The sequence below is a fragment of the Tamandua tetradactyla genome, chromosome 1 (genome assembly GCF_023851605.1).
Source record: "Tamandua tetradactyla isolate mTamTet1 chromosome 1, mTamTet1.pri, whole genome shotgun sequence".
In the NCBI taxonomy this organism is placed as follows: domain Eukaryota; kingdom Metazoa; phylum Chordata; class Mammalia; order Pilosa; family Myrmecophagidae; genus Tamandua; species Tamandua tetradactyla.
This window is the reverse complement of record NC_135327.1, coordinates 91,942,572-91,963,009: the sequence shown is the minus strand read 5'-3', so window position 1 is coordinate 91,963,009 and position 20,438 is coordinate 91,942,572. Positions and strand designations below refer to the sequence as shown.

At 49.7% G+C, this 20,438-nt stretch overlaps 1 protein-coding gene across 3 annotated transcripts in view; it reads left to right on the top strand.

Annotated features, from left to right (window-relative positions):
- MINDY4 (MINDY lysine 48 deubiquitinase 4) overlaps positions 1-20,438 on the top strand; it is a 137,417-nt gene that overhangs the window by 71,706 nt on the left and 45,273 nt on the right. For all 3 annotated transcript variants that reach the window (XM_077120529.1, XM_077120512.1, XM_077120521.1), the window contains exons 6-9: positions 2,100-2,158; positions 7,919-8,025; positions 10,529-10,645; positions 12,044-12,132. In XM_077120529.1, coding sequence (XP_076976644.1) covers positions 2,100-2,158; positions 7,919-8,025; positions 10,529-10,645; positions 12,044-12,132 — 372 coding nt within the window. The remainder of the gene's footprint in view (positions 1-2,099; positions 2,159-7,918; positions 8,026-10,528; positions 10,646-12,043; positions 12,133-20,438) is intronic.

Genomic DNA, 20,438 nt, shown 5'->3' with positions numbered 1-20,438 from the left:
GACTTTAGTCTTCAGGGAAGCGAGTAGTACGATCATTACTTCCATTATATTTAGAGTCATCATCTGGGTTCAAATTCCAGTGCTGTGTGACCCTGGGAAAATTAGTGAACTTCTCTGAGACTTGTAAATTAACTTCTTCATAAAGCCATTCTGAGGAGCAGGTGGATTTTGGTGCATGCAAAGGACTTAACCCATGTCTGAAATACACAAAGGGATCAAAAAATGTTTGAAGTTATTATTGCTAGCATTTTAGTAAGTATTAGTATTGTTGATGATGATGATAGGGAACCTTTGAAGAATCTCAGCAGGGCAGCAGCGTGGACAGGTTTGCTTTTTAGAAAGATGACCCTGACAGTCATGTGCAGATGTGGGGGTGGGTTGGGGTAGGAGGTGTCACACTGGAGGCCAGGAACCCAGTTAGGAGGCTGTCAAAATAGTCGAGGAGGGAGATGGAGAGGTAGAGAGCATAGCTGGACTCAAGAGAGACATACAGGACTTGAGGTGTTCATGTAAGTCTCTGCTCCTGGCACCCCTTGCTTGAAATGGTTCAAGGGGGGATCTTAAAGGCCACCTAGTACCAGAGCCTCAGTCTTTACTTTTCAGACAGGGACACTGAGGCATGGCAAGGGAAGGCACCCCGTCTCAGCCTCCAGATGAAACAGTGACAAAAGGGATAGACAGAGGCACAAAGGAGGTCCTTAACCTTTCGCTGCAGGGCTCCTGGGGGTGGGAGAAGTGCAGCTGGAAGTGATCAGCCACACTGATGAAAGTAGCTCCTCATCGGGGGTGGGACGGTGGTCCCGATCCAGCCCCCACGCTGACTCACTCCCCCTTTTACATCCTTCCATCACCTCTTCGTGCCCTAAGTCCTCTTCCCAGCCCAGCCTTCCGTCCTTCCCAGCAAGAACTCCTGTGTACTCCTGGTAGCACAGGGGCATAGGAATTTTGTGGTTTTGAATTGAGTGAGATGAGCCTGAAGGTGATGTGGGGAGAACAGGGGGAGGATTTGGACCACAGGGGATGGAGGGAGCACTCAGGAGGAGGATTTGGACCACGGGGGAGGGAGGGAGCACTGCCTTCCAGCATCAGAGAAAGAATCCCTAGACCCAGCCCAACTGGTACGTGAATTCGTGGATCTGGGACTGCAGATCCAATGCTGTCTTCCATTCACGCCCCTTCATACATCTTCAAGAGGAAACCAATTCAATAGAATGTACCATAGCAAGATTGCAATTGTTACTTCAATCATATCTTACCCTGCAATGATGTTGGAGGAAAATATATTTCAAGGCCATGTTCAAAAGAGCTGTCATTTTTTTTTTAAATAGTAAATGCGGTGTTCAAGAGAAGTCTCTGCTCCTGCCGTCTCTTGCCAGGGACGGAGAGTGATGTAATACTGTTATTTTTAATATAGTTTTTTATAAAAAAAGTGATTGAATGTTAGTTCAGATCCATGCCTGCTTGAGGGAAAAACATTCTAAAGATAGCTAAAATAGAGGTAGACTAGTAAGAAAGTTCTCCGTTCACATACCTGAATTTATATATCAGAATTACAGGGCAGTGTTTCAGATAGCAGAAGGATACAGGACAGGTTCTTTTAAATACCCGGATGCATTTCATAGGTTGCGTATAGATGGCTGTGGAAAGCTTTGCAGGAAAGCTGGAAGGAAGAAAACAACAAGAAATAGAGATGAGATTTAAAAAATAAAATCCGTGCCATGATTATAGGAACTGATTTGTGTGTCTGTGTGTGTTTTCTCCTCAGCAGTATCACTGTTACATCAATAACACAGGCTTGCATTCAGCTCCTGATGATTGTGAACAAATGGTGTCGACCATCCTGTACTGGCTGGGGTGGGTGTATCTTTGTCAGAACCCAGAATTGAAGGGGACCTCGGAGACCATCAGCTCCCTTCCACGATGGAGGCCGTGGCTCAGAGGGGGAGGCAGGGGTGCAGGGCTGCACAGAGAGGCAGGCCAGGGCTGGGGGTGGGGGGGCTGCTCCTGACCCCTTGCTAGGGCTCCTTCCATCCTTCTCTGCTGTTTTTTATTTCCCTGCCATTCTTTAATACACTGACATTTTCTTTTTTTTTTTCCAGGAAAGATCAGTTCCTGGTGTCCGACAAAGCAGATGTTAAGCTCAGCGTCCTGCAGCTCGGTAGGTACAGCACATGTCCCCATGCTGTGCCCGTTGGGGTCCCAGGGTCTCCGTGTGTGCCCTGGCCAGGGGCGGCAGGCAGTGGGGCACTCTTCACAGGTGGCCTCTGAGTAGAGCAGGCACTCAATAATGTCCCTTCATCCACTACCTCTCTCTCTTTCCCAGAGAAATCCTTGCAATAGGTTTGGCTATTTCTGCATCCCTGCTAGTGGCCAGGGGATCCCTTTCTGGATCTGTAAATTCTTTTAGGAACATTCAGAATCTACTGAAGTCTCTAGAGGACAGTTCTCAGTAGAAATATTAGTATAGTTCTGTTTGGGGAGGTCCACCCCCCCCTTTTTTTAATTTATAGAAAATAGTATTGAGGTATAAAGTACAGTGAAGTGCATAAAATAGTGCAAATCCTAAGTGTTCATTCAGCTTTAGGAATTTTTTTGGGTTTGTGTACATCGCTAATGATAATTCCTCTCCCTACCGAAATATAGAACATTTCCATGCACTCTTGATTTTTAATACTTATTTTTAAAAACGTTATTGTGGTAACATTATTGTAACATAACCTTTGCCATTTTACCATTTTAAGGGTACGATTCGGTGGCTTGAATTACATTTACAATGTTGTGCTACCATCCATCCATTACCAAAACTTCTTTGTCACCTAGAACAGAAACTCTATACCATTAAGCAATAGCCCCCACCCCCCACCCCCCACCCCCCGTTTCCCAGGCCCCTGGTAACCTCTAGCCTTCTTTCCATCTCTGTGAATTTACTTATTCTAGATCATTCATATAAGTGGGCCCATACAGTACGTGGACTTTTGTATATGGCTTCTTTCACTCAGCATAATGCTTTCCAGGTTCATCTGTTGTGGCCGGCACCAGGACGTGGCTCCTTTTGTGGCTGAGTAGTGCTCCATTGTGCGTAGGGAGCACATTTTGTTTATCTATTCATCGGTCGATGGACAGTTGGGTTGCTTCCATCTTTTGGCAGTTGTGAAGGGTGCCCACCCTTTTGTTTTGAAGCCCTCTTTTTCCTCTTTCTGTAATTCTCTGCCCAGCCGTGACTGACACGGGCGGGGCTTGGTAGCGCTGCTGTAGACCCGAAGGACCCACGGCGCAAACGCGGACGGGTGAGGCTCGGGCGTTCTGGACGCTGGTCCATCTTCTGAAAGTTGTGCCTTAGCCACTGGCAAAGGCAGCAGTGTACTTGTTGGAACGTTTTGGCACAAAGTTGCAGTTCACGTGCTTTCCCTCTCACTCTCAGAACTCCCTTTTAAACTGATGGAAGAAGGCAAAAAGCCTCTGGCAGAGTTACTGGTGTGAGCCCAGCAGCCTGATGCTGCTCTGATGAAGGTGGGGAGCAGGGCGCCACCTCGACAGGGACGCGTTTATGTTGGGTAACTCCAGAGCTGGCAGCTCCGCAGAATTTCAGTCATCCCAAAGGGCTGGGGGGTTCCTTGGGCTCCACAAGAAGGGCAGGTTTCTGTATGGGGCTCTGCCGCTGCCCTGGTGGAGGGATGAGGGCAGAGCCAGGAAACCTGGGGGGGGTGGGGGGGTGGGTGGGCAGGGCCTTTCTGTAAAGCACCACACCTTAGTGTGTGCTTTTCCTTTGCAAGGAAAGCCGCTCTTGTTTGGACACAAAGCGAAGCAGTTCTTTAGCCTTCAGAGCCAGAGAGCTTTTATTAGAAGGAAGGCTTTTAGCAATTCTCTCAGAAGCCGAATGTTTGAAGTGTGTGTGGGTGGGTGTGGAGAGAATATGTGAGGGTGTGTGTGTCAGTGTGTGTGAATGTGTGTGTATGTGAGTGTATTTATTTGTGTGTGAGTGAGAGTATGTGTGTATTTGACTGTGAATATGTAGTGTGTGTGTGTATGAGCATATGTATGAGTATGTGTGCTCGTGTGTGAACTTGAGCATGTGAGAGTATCTCCTCTCCTTCTAGAGGGAGGCAACCCTCTCCTTACTAGTGGATCAGCTAAGATGTAGAAATGGAGGAGATATAAGATAAGAGATCGTGGAACCTAGTCTTCCAGGAAAGTCTAGAAGAGAGGAAAGGAAGCAAAAGTCTTGGGAGGAAAACAAAACAGAATAAAATTTGATAAGAGGTACAACATTCCATACCCCACCTCAATTTATTTTTTTCTTTGGGTTCAACTCAAACTTTTGTTAGCAGTTAGGTGCCAAGGGCATATGCAAGGCTCTGTTGGAAGCAGATAAAGCTGAACAAAAAGTGATCTTGCCTTCTTGGGGGCCAGGTTGGGTAGGGCAGAGGAAGAGCGATGTACTCTGATAGCAACACCCAAAGCAGACTATTGGCAGGCAGTTTTAAATTTCTTCAAGAGAACTAGACCAAGGTCTGTGGTGGGTTTGGGAAGCTTCCCTGCTGAGGTGGCATTGAGCTGGGCTTTCAAAGATGGACAAGGTTCTGGGAAACAGAGTTGTGGAAGGAGCAGCATGGGCAGAGACCCAGGGGCTGGGAAATGGAGATCGGCTTGAGGGGACTGGTCTATAGTGGGGAAGGTGTGGGTGTCAGGGGGCGATGTACTGGGCCGATGTCTGGGGAGGGTGAGGATGGTCTTAAGTGCTGTGCTGGAGTCCGCCTGGACATCCCCAGGCAGGAAGGAGCCGTTGAAGGTGCTATGGGGGTGAGGGATCTATCCGGGGTGTGGGAGGGATGACTGGACATGTGTGGAGGATGGACTTTGGTAGTAAAAGCCTGAATGTGGGGAGATGGAATTGGGGCTCTTGGAATAGTCCAGAAAAGAAGCAGTGGTGCCCCTGTGCTACCCATGAAAATCTGCTGGTAGATTTTGCTCAAATACCTCCTCTTATGGGAAGTTTCTCTGACCCTTTAAGCAGAATTAATTGTCTCTTACACTCTACTCTTGAAACCTTTGCACTAGCCTCTATTGTATACTGATGTTGTATTATAATTTGTTTGAGGTTATATTTCACCCCTCTGGACATTTTCTGCCCTACATCATCCCAGAAGTAGAAAAATGATGATATATACTGACAGAGAAGGAAGGAGGGACAAGATATGAGACTCTGTAGAGGCAGAATGATTGGGAGGCTGCAGCGGTGGCATGGGAGGCCGGAGAGGACTGAGTCTCAGCCCGGGTCGCTGGTAGAGGGGAGGAGCGGAGATGGGGTCATTGATCAAAACCAGAAGCTGGGAGGTCGTGCTGGACACAGACACCTGGGTTTCTGGTGTGGGTGCCCTTCTAGGAGAAGATTATCTTATAGTTAGTGGGAAACTCTGGGCAAGAAAGAAAGGGGCTGAGAGCCATTCTCCCTGTAGGAGCCATACAGCAAGCAACATTCCCTTTGGCAACTTTAACTCCCCCATGAAATGAAATGCAATTACGTATTTCTTTTCTGCAAAGGGTAAATAAAATGTGCAACCAGACATTAATACCAGAGCCTTAAAATAGCACTCTCAAACCACCGGCATTTGCAAATGGTTTTGTCTGCATGGCCAACATGTCATTCTGGAGCGTTGTGTTTACCCTGCACGTGTTTTTACCCTGCACATCTGGGCCTGGGGTCCGCTCCAACTCCGCATCTGGGTTGAAGTCCTGAATCAATTCCCTGCATGGGGCCAACTTCCTCCCCACCAAAGCCAAATGGAGGTTGCCTCCTTCCACCCCTGAGCGTGCTACTCTGGGGTCCCCAACCTCCATCCCCGTATTTAACTCATGCCTGAGCAAAGCATGTTTTCAGACAACCTCGGACTAAGCAGCAGTCTCCAAATAGGTTTAAATACCTATGCTGCTAGGGAATCTTCTGGCCCAACGCAGTGCAACAGCCCGCAGGGCCTACTAGAATCACCCCGGTTACTCTGCTCTTTGTCTTGGGTCTCAGAGCCGAGGGTTTAATCAATTTCACATTCCTGTTCCTCTAATATTCTTAGCATTGATCTTTGCAAAGCCTCTCCAGTGGCCTCCTTCCCTCCCTCCTTTCCTTCCTTCTTTTCTTCTTTCCCTCATTCCCTCTCTCTCTCCTCTCCTCACTCCCTTCCTTTCTTTCCCTCTAACTCCTGCCTTTCCTTCCTTATTTCCCTTTGGCCCTAACCCCACATTGCCATGACCCTCCTCCCCTGTAAGCAATTGTTCTCTTGTGTTTATATCTTTTTATTTGTGTATGTTCTTGCAAGATGTGTAGTATTTCTTTGGGTCTATGTATTTCTAATTTATGTAAGTGGTATTGTGTTATATATCTTATTTGGTTTCTTCTTTGTCTACCTTTTTTTTTTTAAGCTCCATGCATGTTACTGGGTGAGTACCTGGTCTTTATTTTAGGTAGCTTTCTCTAAGGTCATGTTCACAGGAGACCCTAATTCAGAAGGGTCCTCACTTAAATTCCAATCCCGTTTTATTTTTGCTTTAGCAAAAGGAAGAGTCTGCCTCCTCAAGCAGTGGACTATAACTCCAGGAGTTTGCCTTGTCCTGGCTCTCCCCCAGGGAAGGAAAGGAGGCTGTAGAATAAGATAGAATAAGATATAAGATATGAGTCTAGGGGGTGCAAGGGTAGTTCTGTGGTAGAATTCTCGTCTGCTATATGGGAGACCTGAGTTCAATTCCTGGCCCATGAACTTCCCAAAAACAAACAAAGGAAAGAAAGAAAGGAAAAACAAACAAAAATTCAACAAATAGTCCTGCAATAATGGGATACCCACATGGGAAAAGAATGGCACGTGACCCTGGGCATATAGCATACAAGAAAAAGAAGATATGAGTCCTGGAGATGTTAGCTTTTAACACCAGCCTGCTCACCTGACCCAAACAGGCCCACTCGGGCAGGCTTCCTCTCTGGTGCATACTGATGGTGCTAAAACCTTAGCTACCCCCTGGAGTCCACTCTGTTCGGCTTTGTCTGCACAATGTCTGGGAGTTGTTTTTACTGCTTCTAGAGTATCCTGGTAAAGGCAGAAGCAGTGGGTGAAATGGTGAGAGGGAGCAGACTGGGAAGGTAGGAGACTGGTGCTGCCAAAGATCCACCACGGATCGCTTCTGTCGCCCCAGCTGTAAGACAACTAAGGCCAGTGTGTGGCTTAGCATCCCTTCTGGCTAGAGGTCTGGAAAAGGCAGAATGACAGGGTGATCAGGAGCTGGCCCATTGTTTATACCCTGTCTCAGCCCTTTCTATCTGCAAGACTTGGGGCCAGTTACTTAACTTTTCTAAGCCTCAGTTTCATCATCTCTTAAAGGGGGTAGTAGTACCTCCTATGAGGTAGCTGTTTTGAGACTTAGAGGAGAAAATCCAAGTGACCAATAAATGTAAGGTGTAATAGTAATAATTTATTATTATTATTATTACTTTATCAGGAATGGTGGCATTTTCATTCCTAATTACATTCTCAGGTTTGTCTTTAGGGGAGCGGACTTGTCTGTCATGCCCACCTTTTGTAAGAATGTGTCTGAGCCAGGCTTTTCTGGGCCCAGCTCCGTGGGTTCGGCCTATGTTCTTGCTTCCCTGTGCGTGCACCAGCAGACCTTCCTGCTGGACCAGAAGCCAAGTCCCACCCGCCGACATCTTTGAGCCATGGACCAGGGTGGAGGATGGGGACTGGGGACTCTCACTCTGCTTTCTTTCCTTCTGATGATGGGTATGGGAGCACCTAAGTGGGCGGTGGGTGGGATGTGGCATGGGAGCCCTCCTTCCATTCAATCCTCAAACTGACCCGTGCTCACAGTGCTAAATGAGTTCATTTTCTCCATGAACCATAACAAGGGAGCTGACATGGCCATGCCTTTCTTTCAGAGGATGTGGAGGATGAATTGATAAAGGAAGAAGTCATCCTGACCCCAGCACCATCAATGCTCAAGCTCCAAATCGTGTCAAAGCCAATCGACCTTTCAGTAGCAAAGGCAGGTATCAACTTCAAGGGTATGAGCAGAATTCCCTGTTGGAGTCAATCTTGGTTTGAATTAGTGTAGATGATGTGATTTTGATCTTTCTGGCCCAATCTTTCTCATTATAATCTCTCAGTCACTGTTAAAATAAAAAATTGGATTTTCTGTAAACCCACAACTTCTCTAATAATAATAATAAAAAACAAAGTTTGAGGAAAAAATATAGAAATTTGGTTGTGATGCAGATGAATACTTTAACTGAGAGTCAGGAGAACTCCATCCTAGTCATGGTTCTGTGTGGGCAACTCTAATAGCAACCTTTCACTCTCAGAAAGAAAGGTGGTGGTGGTGGGGGTTCTCTTCCCTATTCAAACATTATAGGAGTCATAGGATTCAGTTCTTCTTTTGGCTCAGAGCTTCCTCACCACATCCCTAGAAGGCAGCTCTAGGATGTGACAGGAACAAGATAATTGTCTTCATTAGAATGGTTCCAGCTCCTGTGCTGGTTTCCTAAGCTGGGCTCAGGCATGGTGGCTTTGAGGGAAGGACATAGAGGTGCCAATGATTCTTCAGCACCATCCAGGCTCTTGCCATGGCCCCCTGGGGGTAGGGAGCAGGTTCCTGGCCTCAGTAGCCTCCTCTGCAGGGATGTCCTGGATTCCCCACTATCCTCAGCTGCCAGGATGGCCTCAGCACCTTTCCTTAGCGATGGTTCCTGCGGGATGGAACATTGCTCCTGCTATTCTCCACTGGCCTTTCGGCCAGGATCTAGGAAGAAAAAGTAAAACTCCTGGGGACAAAGCAGGCCCCCTTCTCTTCCCACTTACTGAGTATTCACTTAGCACATAGATCAAAGAGTAGATTTTCCTAGAAGCGTTTTCCTTCCCTTTACTTCCTTCTTTCTTTTGGAATCAGAGGCCATCATATTTAAATGGCCCCAAATCTGGGAGTAAATGTTCTGGCTGTTGGTAGCCACAGGGCTATGACTCCTTGCAGGGTGTATTTCCATTCTGGGAGGAACCTTAGAAGCCACTAAGGACCATCCAGCAGTAGCTTCTCCAAAAGTAGCTGGAGAAACTGAGGTTCACAGAGAAGAAACAGGGACACATGGCCCCCAGAGCAAGCAGAGCCCCGGTCTCTAGGCTCTTAGCTCGTGTCCTGTCAGCCATAGTGACCCTAGTTGGGAGCTGTCATTCTGTGATTTGAGAGAACTGAGATGGGGCTCAGTCAGAAATCTCAAGCCTCTACAATTTCTAGCTCTCAGGAAGCTCAATTCCAACAAATGAATGATAGTGGTCGGCACTACAAGGGCTGCTTGGGCCTGATAGAGGAACCCGCTCTTCCCTCTTTACTTTGTGTAGCCAGCTCAGATTTGATGGCGTGTAGACAAATGCTCTGTCAGTGATTTTTCTTATACTTAATGTAAAAGAAATAAGAACTGATTCTGGAGGACCAGAATCTGGGTCTAGAAAAGGCCTGACCCAGAGATCCAGGGGAGGTGCCTACAGAATCCACCTACTGGTCCTGGGGCTCACTTGCAGCTTCCAGACCCTTTGGATTTGTCACTATGGCAGAGAGGGAGGAGGTGGCCGGCACCAGGAAGACCATCCTCGTGGGAGCATCTCTGCTTTCCCATCTTAGCACCTGTCAGGGGGAAGGGTGCCTGTGCTTCTGGGTTCTGGAGGGTGATATTTGGGTTGGTGAGAGATGAATGGCAAGTTCAGTGACAGCCAGAAGTTTAGAAAAGACAGAGGGAGGTGGTGGAAGCCCTTCACGGGGCTGTTTGATGTTCAAGCAGAGTCTGTGGGGACCACTCCCGGATGATGCTGTAGAGGGGATTCATACACATGGTAAAAGGTTGCACCAGAGCAGGAGACGGCAAACTTTCTGTAAAAGTCCAGATAGTGTATCTTTGGCTTTGTTAGTCTGTCCCAACCACTCAACTCTGCTGTTGTGTGGAAGTAGCCACAGGCAATATGTAAATAAATGGGTGTGGCTGTGCCCAATAAAACTGTGGGCTATGGTATGGTGACCCTGAACTAGAGGGCTGGCTCTTGAACTTGTTTGCATAGTTAATCACCTGGGGGAGCTTTAAAAAAATACTAATACTGGAGTCTCACCCCAAGGGTTCTGATTCAGTTGGACTGGTGTGGCCTGAGCATGAGAATTTTTAAGAGCTCCCTAGGGAATGCTAATAGGCGGTCAAATTGAAAAACCACCCATCCTTTCTGTTGGCGACTACAGGACCTCTTAAGGAACCTAAAATTTCTTCCTGGATCAGCACAGGCTGATTTGGTTTACACATGTTCCAGAGGTAAGGCCCTCAGGAATGAGTTTCTTTTTCCTCAAATATGAGGAGAATGGGTTTGCGAAATAAAAAGATGATAGGTCATTCTGTATGAAACGGATTGTCCAGCTAGAATTCAAGATCAACTATGGCAGGAACATATACACTGAATATCATATTATTATTATTATTTTTAAATAACCAATAAAACCCTCTCTTCTTTTTTCATAGGAAATAAAGATCCTTCTATTTGGTACATGCTTTTCCTGTTTCAATGAAGAATGGAAACTTCAGAGTTTTTCCTTTAATGACACAGCTTCGTTAAAATATGGCATTGTGCAGAACAAGGCAGGCTGCTTTTTGAGTTTCCAGGGGGCCTTTGCTGGGCCCATCCTGGGTGGGGGGTGGGTGATGCCTGATTTTTGGCACAGCCCCCGGGCATTACCTGGGCCGTCCAGTGCCAGCCAGCCCCACATTTGCCGAGTTGCTCAGTTAGGCACTTTAAGTGTGGCGGTCAGAGCAAGGGCTGGGGAACACAACCTATCACTTTGGAGAGGTTCAAGGGGAATGTGATCTAAGGAGCAATTACTGGGAGTGCTGCATGATGTCCTGGGTGAGAGGGAGCAAAAAAAGGTGCCCAGTCTGGGCTGTGGCATTGGATGGGCCTCCTTAGGCTGAGAGTTGGGAGATGTGCAAAGAAAGAAGGCATCCTAGGTGGGGCGGGCAGCGTGAACACAGTGAGGCTGTGTGAACATCTTGGGGCCGCAGGAAAAGGCAAAGGTACGAGGCGTGTGGAGCAGGAGGTATATGAGGAGGAGGGGGCAGGCTTAGCTGGGGGCCAGATTGTGGCAGGTTTTGGATGCCGTGCTAAGTTGTAAATGTGGTTTATACATTTGCAAGATATGCGAGATATGCTCATTAAGGACCAGAAAATACTCTAAGTCTAGGATCAAAGAACAGCCACATGGAGCAGGGCAGCTCTGCCAGATTCCATTTCTCAAGCCTTAGGCTGCCTTAGGCCTCTACTTTCCAAGACCACCTGCTTCTGCCCCTGCTAGCTCAGCCAGGCTCAGCAGGTCTTCTTGCCCCTGTGCTTCAAGGGCACCTGTGGCCCATGCTCTGTAGGCCTCTATACCTGGTTGGGGGGCTGCTTGTGCTGTTCAGTCCCATGGGTCTTTGCTGGCCAGAGCCCTGTTCCCAGGCCCTGGGCTAAGCCCTGTGACACCTGCTGGGAGCAGCGCCTAAAGGAGACTTCACCGTGCAAGGTGGAAGGGGGCAAGGGCATGAGTAATAGGAAGAAGTGCCATGAGGGGCAAGTGGAGGCTGCCGTAGGGGCTCACTCCCCGCAGAGATGGTTGGGACAGGCTCCCTGGAGGAGGAGGCCTTTCACTTGGGCCTTAATGAGTGGGTGGACAATGGACACTTTTAGCGTGAGGAAATACTCCCCCCATGACTGGAAGTGTGCTGTGATATCCCTGGCTTCACGCTTGGGTGGGCTATGAAGAGCTGCTGTCCTCCTCTCTGACGCTGCAGCCCTTTTCCTTCCCCTTGAGGTGGGTGCTGGGCTGAGGCCATTGTCACCCCTTCCATCTGACACTCAATAGGAGCAGTCGCCATGTCTGTTTTGGAGGGAGCTCAGGGTGGTGGGCCCAGTGTGCTCTGTAGCCCGCGGGCAGGGGGCTGATTGTGGTGGAGCTCCGCCCGGGGCCAGTTCTCCCTGGCAGTAATGCGTGCCATTCTCTGCAGGGTGGTCCCTGTGGAGTCCTGGCGGCTGTCCAGGGCTGCGTCCTACAGAAGCTCCTGTTTGAGGGAGACAGCAGCGCCGACTGTGCTCGGTAAGTTGACCACTCACTCCAGCCATATCTTCTTTTCTCAAGCCTTCTTAGGAGTGTCCAGAAAAAACAAGCAAGGAAGCTTGTGTGTTCCCTGATATGTCCCGTCTTCTGAGGGTAGGGAGAGGAAAGGGAAATGGCAGCTAGCTAGCAGGGCCTGAGCTGACCCCTTATAAACAGACATGTGTGCATTTCTAAAAGCAGGGAGGGTTGGGAAGTCATGTTCCCTGTGGTGGCCGCTGGAACAGCATTGGAAAAACGAAGCCCACCCCCTCCTCAGAGGTCAGACACAGCAGCTCCCTGAGTCCTTTCCATGCCTAGGCCACCCTGGTGACCCTTCGACGGAGTCCAGGTCCCCCTCCCTCCCGGGTTATCTCATTTCTTCCAACATCCATAACCGCACATTCCAGCCAGCCCACAGTAAATTTCTTCCACTCACTTTCCATTCCACATGTTAAGTGTTTGCACATGGGCATCTCATTCTCCCACATCCAGCAGTCATTTCTGAAACATCTTTATGCAGGCCCAAGTGATGACACAGAGATGAATAAGATGCATTCTGTCTTCTCCAGAAATGTTCTGGAGGTTGAGGGACAGACAGAAAACCCCATGGTGGGTGCTAAAATAGTGGGATTGGCAAGGTCCTGGGAGAGGGCAGGGCTGGGGAGGCCTGCCAGTTCTCCCCAAGAAGGCGACCCCTGCCTTCCTTTTCCTCCCTGTGTGCCTAGCTTGTATTGATTGTCTTCAGAGCTGGAGAACTTCAGGTACTTTTTTAAAAAAAATCAAAATATACACAGAAAAGTAAAAGAAAAATCGTGCATGTTTTGCTTGCTGAATTATTACCAAATCACACACCTGTGAAAACACCATGCCGATTGAGAAGTATTTCCAGCATTCCAGAAAAATCCTCCTGCTCAGTTGATAGCCCCATTTTCCTCCCCAAAGTTATAATTAAACGTATTCTAAAACCACAGCTTCGTTTTGCCAGGTCCTGAAATTTAGTTAAAAGCAGTTTTTTCTGGGATAGGCATTTCAGAGCCTTTTCTTTTTGTAAAGCCACGTCCCTTAAAGATAGGAAGTCTTAGTCCTCATTTATTGGGTGTTCAGATTCCTGGGAGAGACACTGGCTCTCCAGACCAGGTTAGATTTTTAATTTTTTAGATTTATTTAGATTTTTTAGATTTTTAAATGAAATAATAGCTTTTCACACTTGGCATTTTGTAATTTGTCTAACAGTTTTTACAAAGTAGTTATCTGCATTTTTTTTCTCCCAAACTGAAAGATGCTAATAATAATCTTTTATTTGCACCATGACATAATATTTCCACAGCAAGATCTCATGTCCTTGTTCTCTTTTCATCGCCCTGGATCCATCCGTGGTCATTCCCGGTCTAGGCAAGACCATTCTCCACTACTGTGCCAGAAGTGCAACCCAGAGGAGTGCTAGGAGGTTTGGGTTTTACGTCGTGGCAGAGGTCCTGCCGTCTGTTTTCCCCAGAGAGGCCAGCACAGTGCCCCGCATCCAGGAAGGCTCCTGGCTGGGAGGAACTCACTAAGAGAGGGACATCTGGCTGCCCTCCACACGTGCAGGGATCCTCTCTGAGCACACGTGTACCACCCCCCTGCCTTCCTTCCTTGCTTGGAAACAAGTTCGCAGAGGGTGTATCATGTGCTTGGCGGGAAATAAGGGGCTGCGTAAGACAGGCTTGGCTTACCTCATGGCATGTGCAGTCAAACAGGAGGGAGTCAGCAAAATAAAGAGGCAGGTATCAGGGACGTGCTAAGGGATCACCCCAGGCAGGAAAGGGGTCTGGGAAGGCTTCCGGAGTGTGTGTGTGTGACATTTTCTTCTTTCTGAGATCTGATCTCCCCTTCCCTCTCCACACTTGCTGCACAATCGTATTCTTGCCTCACTTTCCTCCTCCCAGCAAATAGCTCCACCAGGTCCTGTGAGCTCAAATGCTTTGTCTGCCGGCTCCTGTCATTGCACAGGTCTCTGCTTAGAAGTCACTTATTTAGAGAACCCTACTCCTGCCTCTCATTACCCCACCACCAATTGGTCCTTTCGTTTATGGATGTGCTTACTTGGTCTGCCTCCACCCAGCAGAACATAAGCTCGATGAGAACAGGGACGTGGTTTGGTTGGGGGGCTCTTAGCTGTGTTCCTGGCAGCCAACCCAATGGTTAGGCCACAGGAAAGACCCGCACAATGCTTGCTGAACGAATTCCTGGACTGTCAAGTGAATGAATTGCCCAGACCAGCAGGGAGGAGAGGTGGGAAGGGAATTCTGGTAAGGAGTGCATCATGTGCAAAGGCCTGAGGGTAGGAGGGGCAGGGAGAGGAGCTGAGTATTGGCTGGATGGCTGGTCCCAAGCTCAGAGGGGCAGGGCAGACCCGCTTGGGCCTCACTCAGGTGGCTGGCTGCTCAGAACAAGCCTTAGCCTTTGCCCTGAGGGAGATCTCTCTTTTGGAGCTGCTTTTGAACTTTGATTTTGGACTTCTCAGGGAAAGTTGAGCATCATTTCCCAACAGTCGGGATGTAGTGTCTAAGTTGTTCTAGGAAGGGCTGTTTTTCCAGGGCACGAGGGAAGCTTGGTTCCTTGACCCCACCTCCTACCTCCTTCTAAGGGGTTGCTGAGAGCTTCTTCATTCCACAGGCACATCCTCCGGGATGCAGCTCTGCTCTCTACACCAGAGAGGGGAACCCTGGCTTGGAAAGGCAGAAAGCCATCCAGGCTGGGCACCCAAGGTGTCTCTGGGTAGAAAGAAAACTGCACCAGGAGATGGGAAGTGAGGAGCCCCTCCACCTCCCATCTACCCCTGCCCCAGGGAACTGAGGCCCCAGGGAACATGCCTGGTTCAAGCACCAGCAGGGCAGACAGCTCTGCTGGGGGGAGAGCGAGAGAGGAGGGCATGCACTCTTAGCCCTGTGGAGGGTGGGAGGGGTCCCAGTCTCCTGGAACCACGAAGTTGGGTCCAGGCCAGATCCGTGGCCCTTGGAGGCTGCATCTGCGTGAGGCTGTAGGTGAAGGGTGGTGGGCTGAGCTGGGTCCTGGGCGTCATAGGGTGGGCAAAGGAAGAAGAGGGAGGAAGAAGAGCCATCCAGCTGAGGATTATGTGTACAGTGTGCCTGCTGGGAATGGGTCTGTCTCGGGGGTGGGGACAGCTGCCTGACTGGACCAGAGGAGGTCTGTGCTGAGCAGCCAGAGAGTGGGGCCTCCAGTCAGGGCCTTCTTTTCTATGAAGCACTTCAGGCTGAGCCCAGCCACTGACTTCCTTCTCCCATGGGTGTGGAGTGGCCAGTGCCCTCTGGAGAGGCCTTGGGCTCCTAGACTGTTGAGTCCCTAGGGTCTCTCATCCAGCCAGAGGGGACTCAGGAAGAGGTGGCTTGAGGGAGACAAGCTGGGGTGTCCCAGAGGCCCGCTCCCCTGACCCCATCGAGGACTCTGCTCATCTTTGTGGGTACGGGGAACTATATGTCCTCCACACCCCTCCCGTCCCATCTCTCCTCCTCACCCTTCCCCTGCCCTGGCCTGAGATTTGTGGAGGTTGGGAGCCTGCCCCAGCGGCTGGAGGGAGCCAAGGGGTGCAGAGGGGAGAGCAGAGGCTATCTGAGTGAGGGGCCACTGCCCAGGCAGGGAAGTATCAGGAGGCCTGAGCCAGTGGGGCTGCTTTGTTGGGGCTCTGCAGGTCACAGGTGGCAGAGAGCAGTCCTCTGCAATCTGGGCTTCGGGCGCAGCCTGTTGGTGCTTGTGCTGGGGTGGATGGGTGGGTGGGGTGAGCTTGGCCCTGGGCTTCTTGGCCCTGTCCCTGTGGGGTGGTGGAGAGAGCATGGGACTGAGGTTGGGAGTGGATTGCAGTCCCTGGGTAGTGTGGGCCTCACTTTCTCTATTGTAAAGTAGGAATAGCAAGCTCTTTCCTGCATAAATTGGATACAATAAGAAAATGCAAAGTCCTTTGTAAGTCATCAAGGGCTGTGCAAGTAAGTGGGAATATCCAGGACCAAAGGGGAAGCTGAAGCCTGGCGAGGAAAGGATGCTTGCTCAGGGTCACACCTGTGTCATGGCAGAGTCAAGGTGGCACATGGCGCTTTATCTGCCACACACACTGCCGAGCTCTGAAAGGGATACTTGAGCCATGAGAGAGCCAAGAGGGCAGCAGGAGTCCATATGGAAGGCTGGTCTGAAGCACCCACACCTGGACACCTAGACAGATCCTCAATGACCAAGGAGTGGTTCTGTATTTTATGAAGAGATCTCCATTTTTTCCTATTTTGGAAAAAAATGAAAACAGAAGAGTCCAGAGAGATGAATAGAGCAGACACCAGGGGACCCATTGCTTATAATTGACAAGGGATAACACTGGTCATCTGTGCTGAGCCTCTTACAGTGCTCAGCTCCTTGGTTTCTTGATTTATTTCTAGCATTTTCATATCAGTTGGTTGGGTCACTGATGAGCCTGCATGGACTACGTGTGGTGGGTTGGATTTGAGGCTTCAGCACCCCCTTTTAACTCTGAAATTTCTGGATTTCAGTAAGATCCAGCTTAAGAAAATCAAAACAAACCAGGGCCAACTCCTCTGTTCTCTTTGGGAACACCACGAGTACCTGGCTGGCTGCATGCCTGCAGCCCTGGGATTTCGGTCCTCGGAGAGCCTGCAGACCTGGGCGGGTTGAGGCCCCCTCTTTGGTCTTCCCTCCTCCTCCCCTCTGCTTCCATGATGGGGAAATGGTTCTGTGAAAGCAGAAGGAGGATGTGATTGCAGTCTCCAGGGAAGTCACGCTGAAATAAAGGCTTCTTGGCAGGGTTGGTGTTTTTTCTGTAGGAGTGTCTGGCCTCATTAAGGCTAATTCCATCAGGCCGCAGCCAGCCTCTCCTTGGTCGGAAAGGACAGTGCCAGGCAGCAGGACTCAGTGATTTTCCACTTGAGGAGGGGCTGTCCTGGCCGTAGAAAGAGATGTTGAGCTCTTTATTCCCTTGCAGGCCCAGAGAGAGCGACAGACAGCCAAGGGCCCTCGGATGGTCCAGGCTCAGTGGGGTGGTCCCAGGGAGCTGGCCGTTTCCCCCATTGTCCTTGCGAGTGTGGGCTAACCATCTGAGGCTCAGAGGAGGAGGCCCTTGGCTACAGGACACTGGCTACAGATCCAGGCTCGGGACCCACCCCCTCCAGTGGCTTCGACCCTGAGAAGGAGCAGACAGGGTGGGATAACCCAGCGCCATTCACTTCCCCGCTTCCCCTGAACCTTCTTTAGTTTCTGGCCACAGTGCATGTCAGGTTGGACAGGTGAGGCTATTTGGATAATTAGAGCACAATCTGAAACACCTGAGTGATTTAGGCACCAGCAGGATGCGTTATTTCCCACTACCCCCTGCCATCCCTAGACGGACGTCTTCATCCTGCTCTCCCTGAGCAGTTCAACCCTTCAGTTTCCCTCCTCTTAAAGAACTTTTCTCGGTATCGTGAAGAACCTGATCGAGTATCAGATGGAGTAGCTGGACGTGATGAAGGCAGTGCAGATCCATCATTGGCACTGAGATTTCTCAAGCAAAGGCACAGACCCAGCTATCTGGTGAAGGGTCAAGTGATTCGGGCATCACACGTCCTTCCTCTGTATTGTCGCCTGTGGGTAAAGCCCTCTGGTACACACTCACAGACTGTGTCTCGGAGAGTTTGGTGACATAAAACCGAGTTAGGAATGATGCTCTGAGGGCATCCGGCCCAGTGCCCTCATTTATGGGTGGGGGAGCAAGGGCTAGGGAGGGTAAGGGGCTTTCCCAAGGCCCCATGAGCCAGGAACAGAACCTAGACCTACTAACTGCCGGGCTGCTGCACTTTCCCCAACTCCATGGCATTTTCTGGACAGCCGAGTCTAAAAGGCCAAGTTGGAGTTGGCCCAGCGAAGAGACTGGGGGAGTTGCCGAGTGGGAGCCAATTAAGGGAATGAGAACTTTTGTATAGGAAAGTGGAGGTTCTGAGGATCTGTAATTAGATCCTGTAAGAGCAGGAAGGCAAGGGCAGTGTTGGGGTGCTGGCAAAATGGGCTAAAGGCAGAGCGATGTTGGCTCCCAAACCAGGTGCATGAGAGCCCAAGCCAGTTGGTTATATCCCCAAGTTCTCTTCCCTTCTTCAGTGTTGTTTAATTTTTTCCCCAATTTTTCTGACTGTGTAACTGTAGATAAATCATTCAATCTCTGTGCCTCGGTTTCCCCAGCATGTGATAGGGATAATAAATAGTACCTCCCGCAGAGTGTTGTTTTAATGACTGAATGAAATACTACATGTAAAGTGCTTATAACAGTGCCTGGAAAACGATAAGTACTCAATATATATTGACTTTAAAAATCTTATTGGTCACTATCCCGACAAGTTTACTGAGGGTTATCTTCTCCAGTAAGTTAGTGTGAAACATGCTGAATGTTTCAAAGGTGAGCCCTTCGTTCCAAATCCAGGGTTTTTCTGTCTGGGTGTTCTAGGCAGAGTATACAACAACCTGAGCACCTGTTTTCATGACTCCTAACCACGTTAGGGATTTTAACAGGGAGAAAGCTGCTCACACCCGTGTGGTGGGATGAACGCCTGGTGAATATGTGGGGGGTGGGGATTGGACAGGGCAAGAGGCGGCAGGAGTGCTGGCCCAGCCCTGGCTTTTGCAGCTCCGTGGAGGAGCTGGGCATCCTGGTACTGGACAAGGGTGGGGACAGGCTGGGGCACTCGGGATGTGCAATGCCCGGACGTAGCAACTTGACCCGGTGAGGGCAGGGCCTGAAACGGGAGCTATGGGGGAGGTTGGAGTCCACATTCGTGGTCTTTACTGGCTCTGCCAGTCCTCAGCGTGACCGCTGCTGAAACAGAACAGTGTTCTGTCAGCTTTGTTTCCATAATGAACCATGACGACGGCTGCTGCCCCCGGGGCCTCCGGCAGCCGGGAGGGTGACAGCGCGGGAATCATTTCCTCAGAGGAACATGATGAGCTTCCGGACGCTGAACCACTGTCAGGCAGTCTGGTGGTTTACTTTCTTAAGTGCCCAAGGGCTTATTGTTTGTCTCATTAGCTCCCAAGGATTTCCCAGTGTTGGGGAATCTGTGTCACTTTCACATCAGCCCACGTGAGGACTCGATGTTTTCATAAAGACAGTAATAATAATAGTTGCCACTTAATGACCATTCGCCACTTGCTGGGCACCAGGTCATCGACTTCACAGACATTGTTGTGTTTACAGAGCACGGCACTCTGCAGGAGGTCCTGTCTTTATTGCAGTGGATGGATGGGGAACTAAGGAAGGACCTTGGTAGATGGCATGGATGGAGACCCTGACTGTGCGTTCCAGGCACTGGGCACTGACCACTGGCTGCCCCCCCTGGGGGCGGGGTCCCAGGCTCCGGGCTCCCATTTTCTTGCAGACCAGCTGCTCCTCCATGGCCTAGCCTGGAGCTCAGGTATTATCTGGTGAATGGAAACATGGAAATACCCCTCTGTAATCCGCTGAACCCCCCGCAGAGTCTTCATCAAGCCTCTTTTGTTCATTAGAGAGAGAGACCCACTCAAGCTAGCTTTTGTAGGGATTTAGAAAAAAATGACAGAATTCAGGAATAGGCGAACAGTACAGCTTTACAGACCCCTGGACGTATGAAATTGGAAGACGAGTCTATGTTTGGCTGTTTTCCTTTCTTCCTTGCTTTTCACTTCATGCACTAGAGGACTCTTAATTACCATTTTAATCCTGAGATCTCTGCCATTTTCCATGCTGCTGACCACCCCACCCCCACCCCCCACCGACCTTCTCAAAACTCCTGACTCCTAGGACTGTGTGACGTCACCCCGCCCTGTTCTAGTTCCACTCTTACCTCTTTGTGCTTGCTCTGCATTAACCCGTGTTCTCTCCTGCTGCCTCTCCTGATGTGTTAGTGCTTCTCAGACTCCCATACTTGGCCACCTTTTCTGACCCTCCCGAGAAACCTTAGCCACTCAAAGTGCAGAGGGCTTCTTACATGCTGATGATGCACAGTCCTGCTGCCAGCCCTGGCCACTCCTAGGCTTTAGATGTATTTGGCATCTTCACCTGGGGACCTGTATGCACCTTAAGTTCAGGAAGTCTGAGATGGAATGCAGCATCTTCCATGTCCAGCTCTCTCCCCTGTACTCCTTAGTGGGTGGCACCACCATCCACCCATTAAAATGGGAGCTGATCGATGAATCCTTCCTCTCCTTCATGCCCACACCCTGAATCTAAGTCGCTGGCAAGTCAGGTTGCTTTCCTCTCGCACAGAGGCCTTACTTCCTAGTGGTTGGTGGAAGGGAAAAGCACC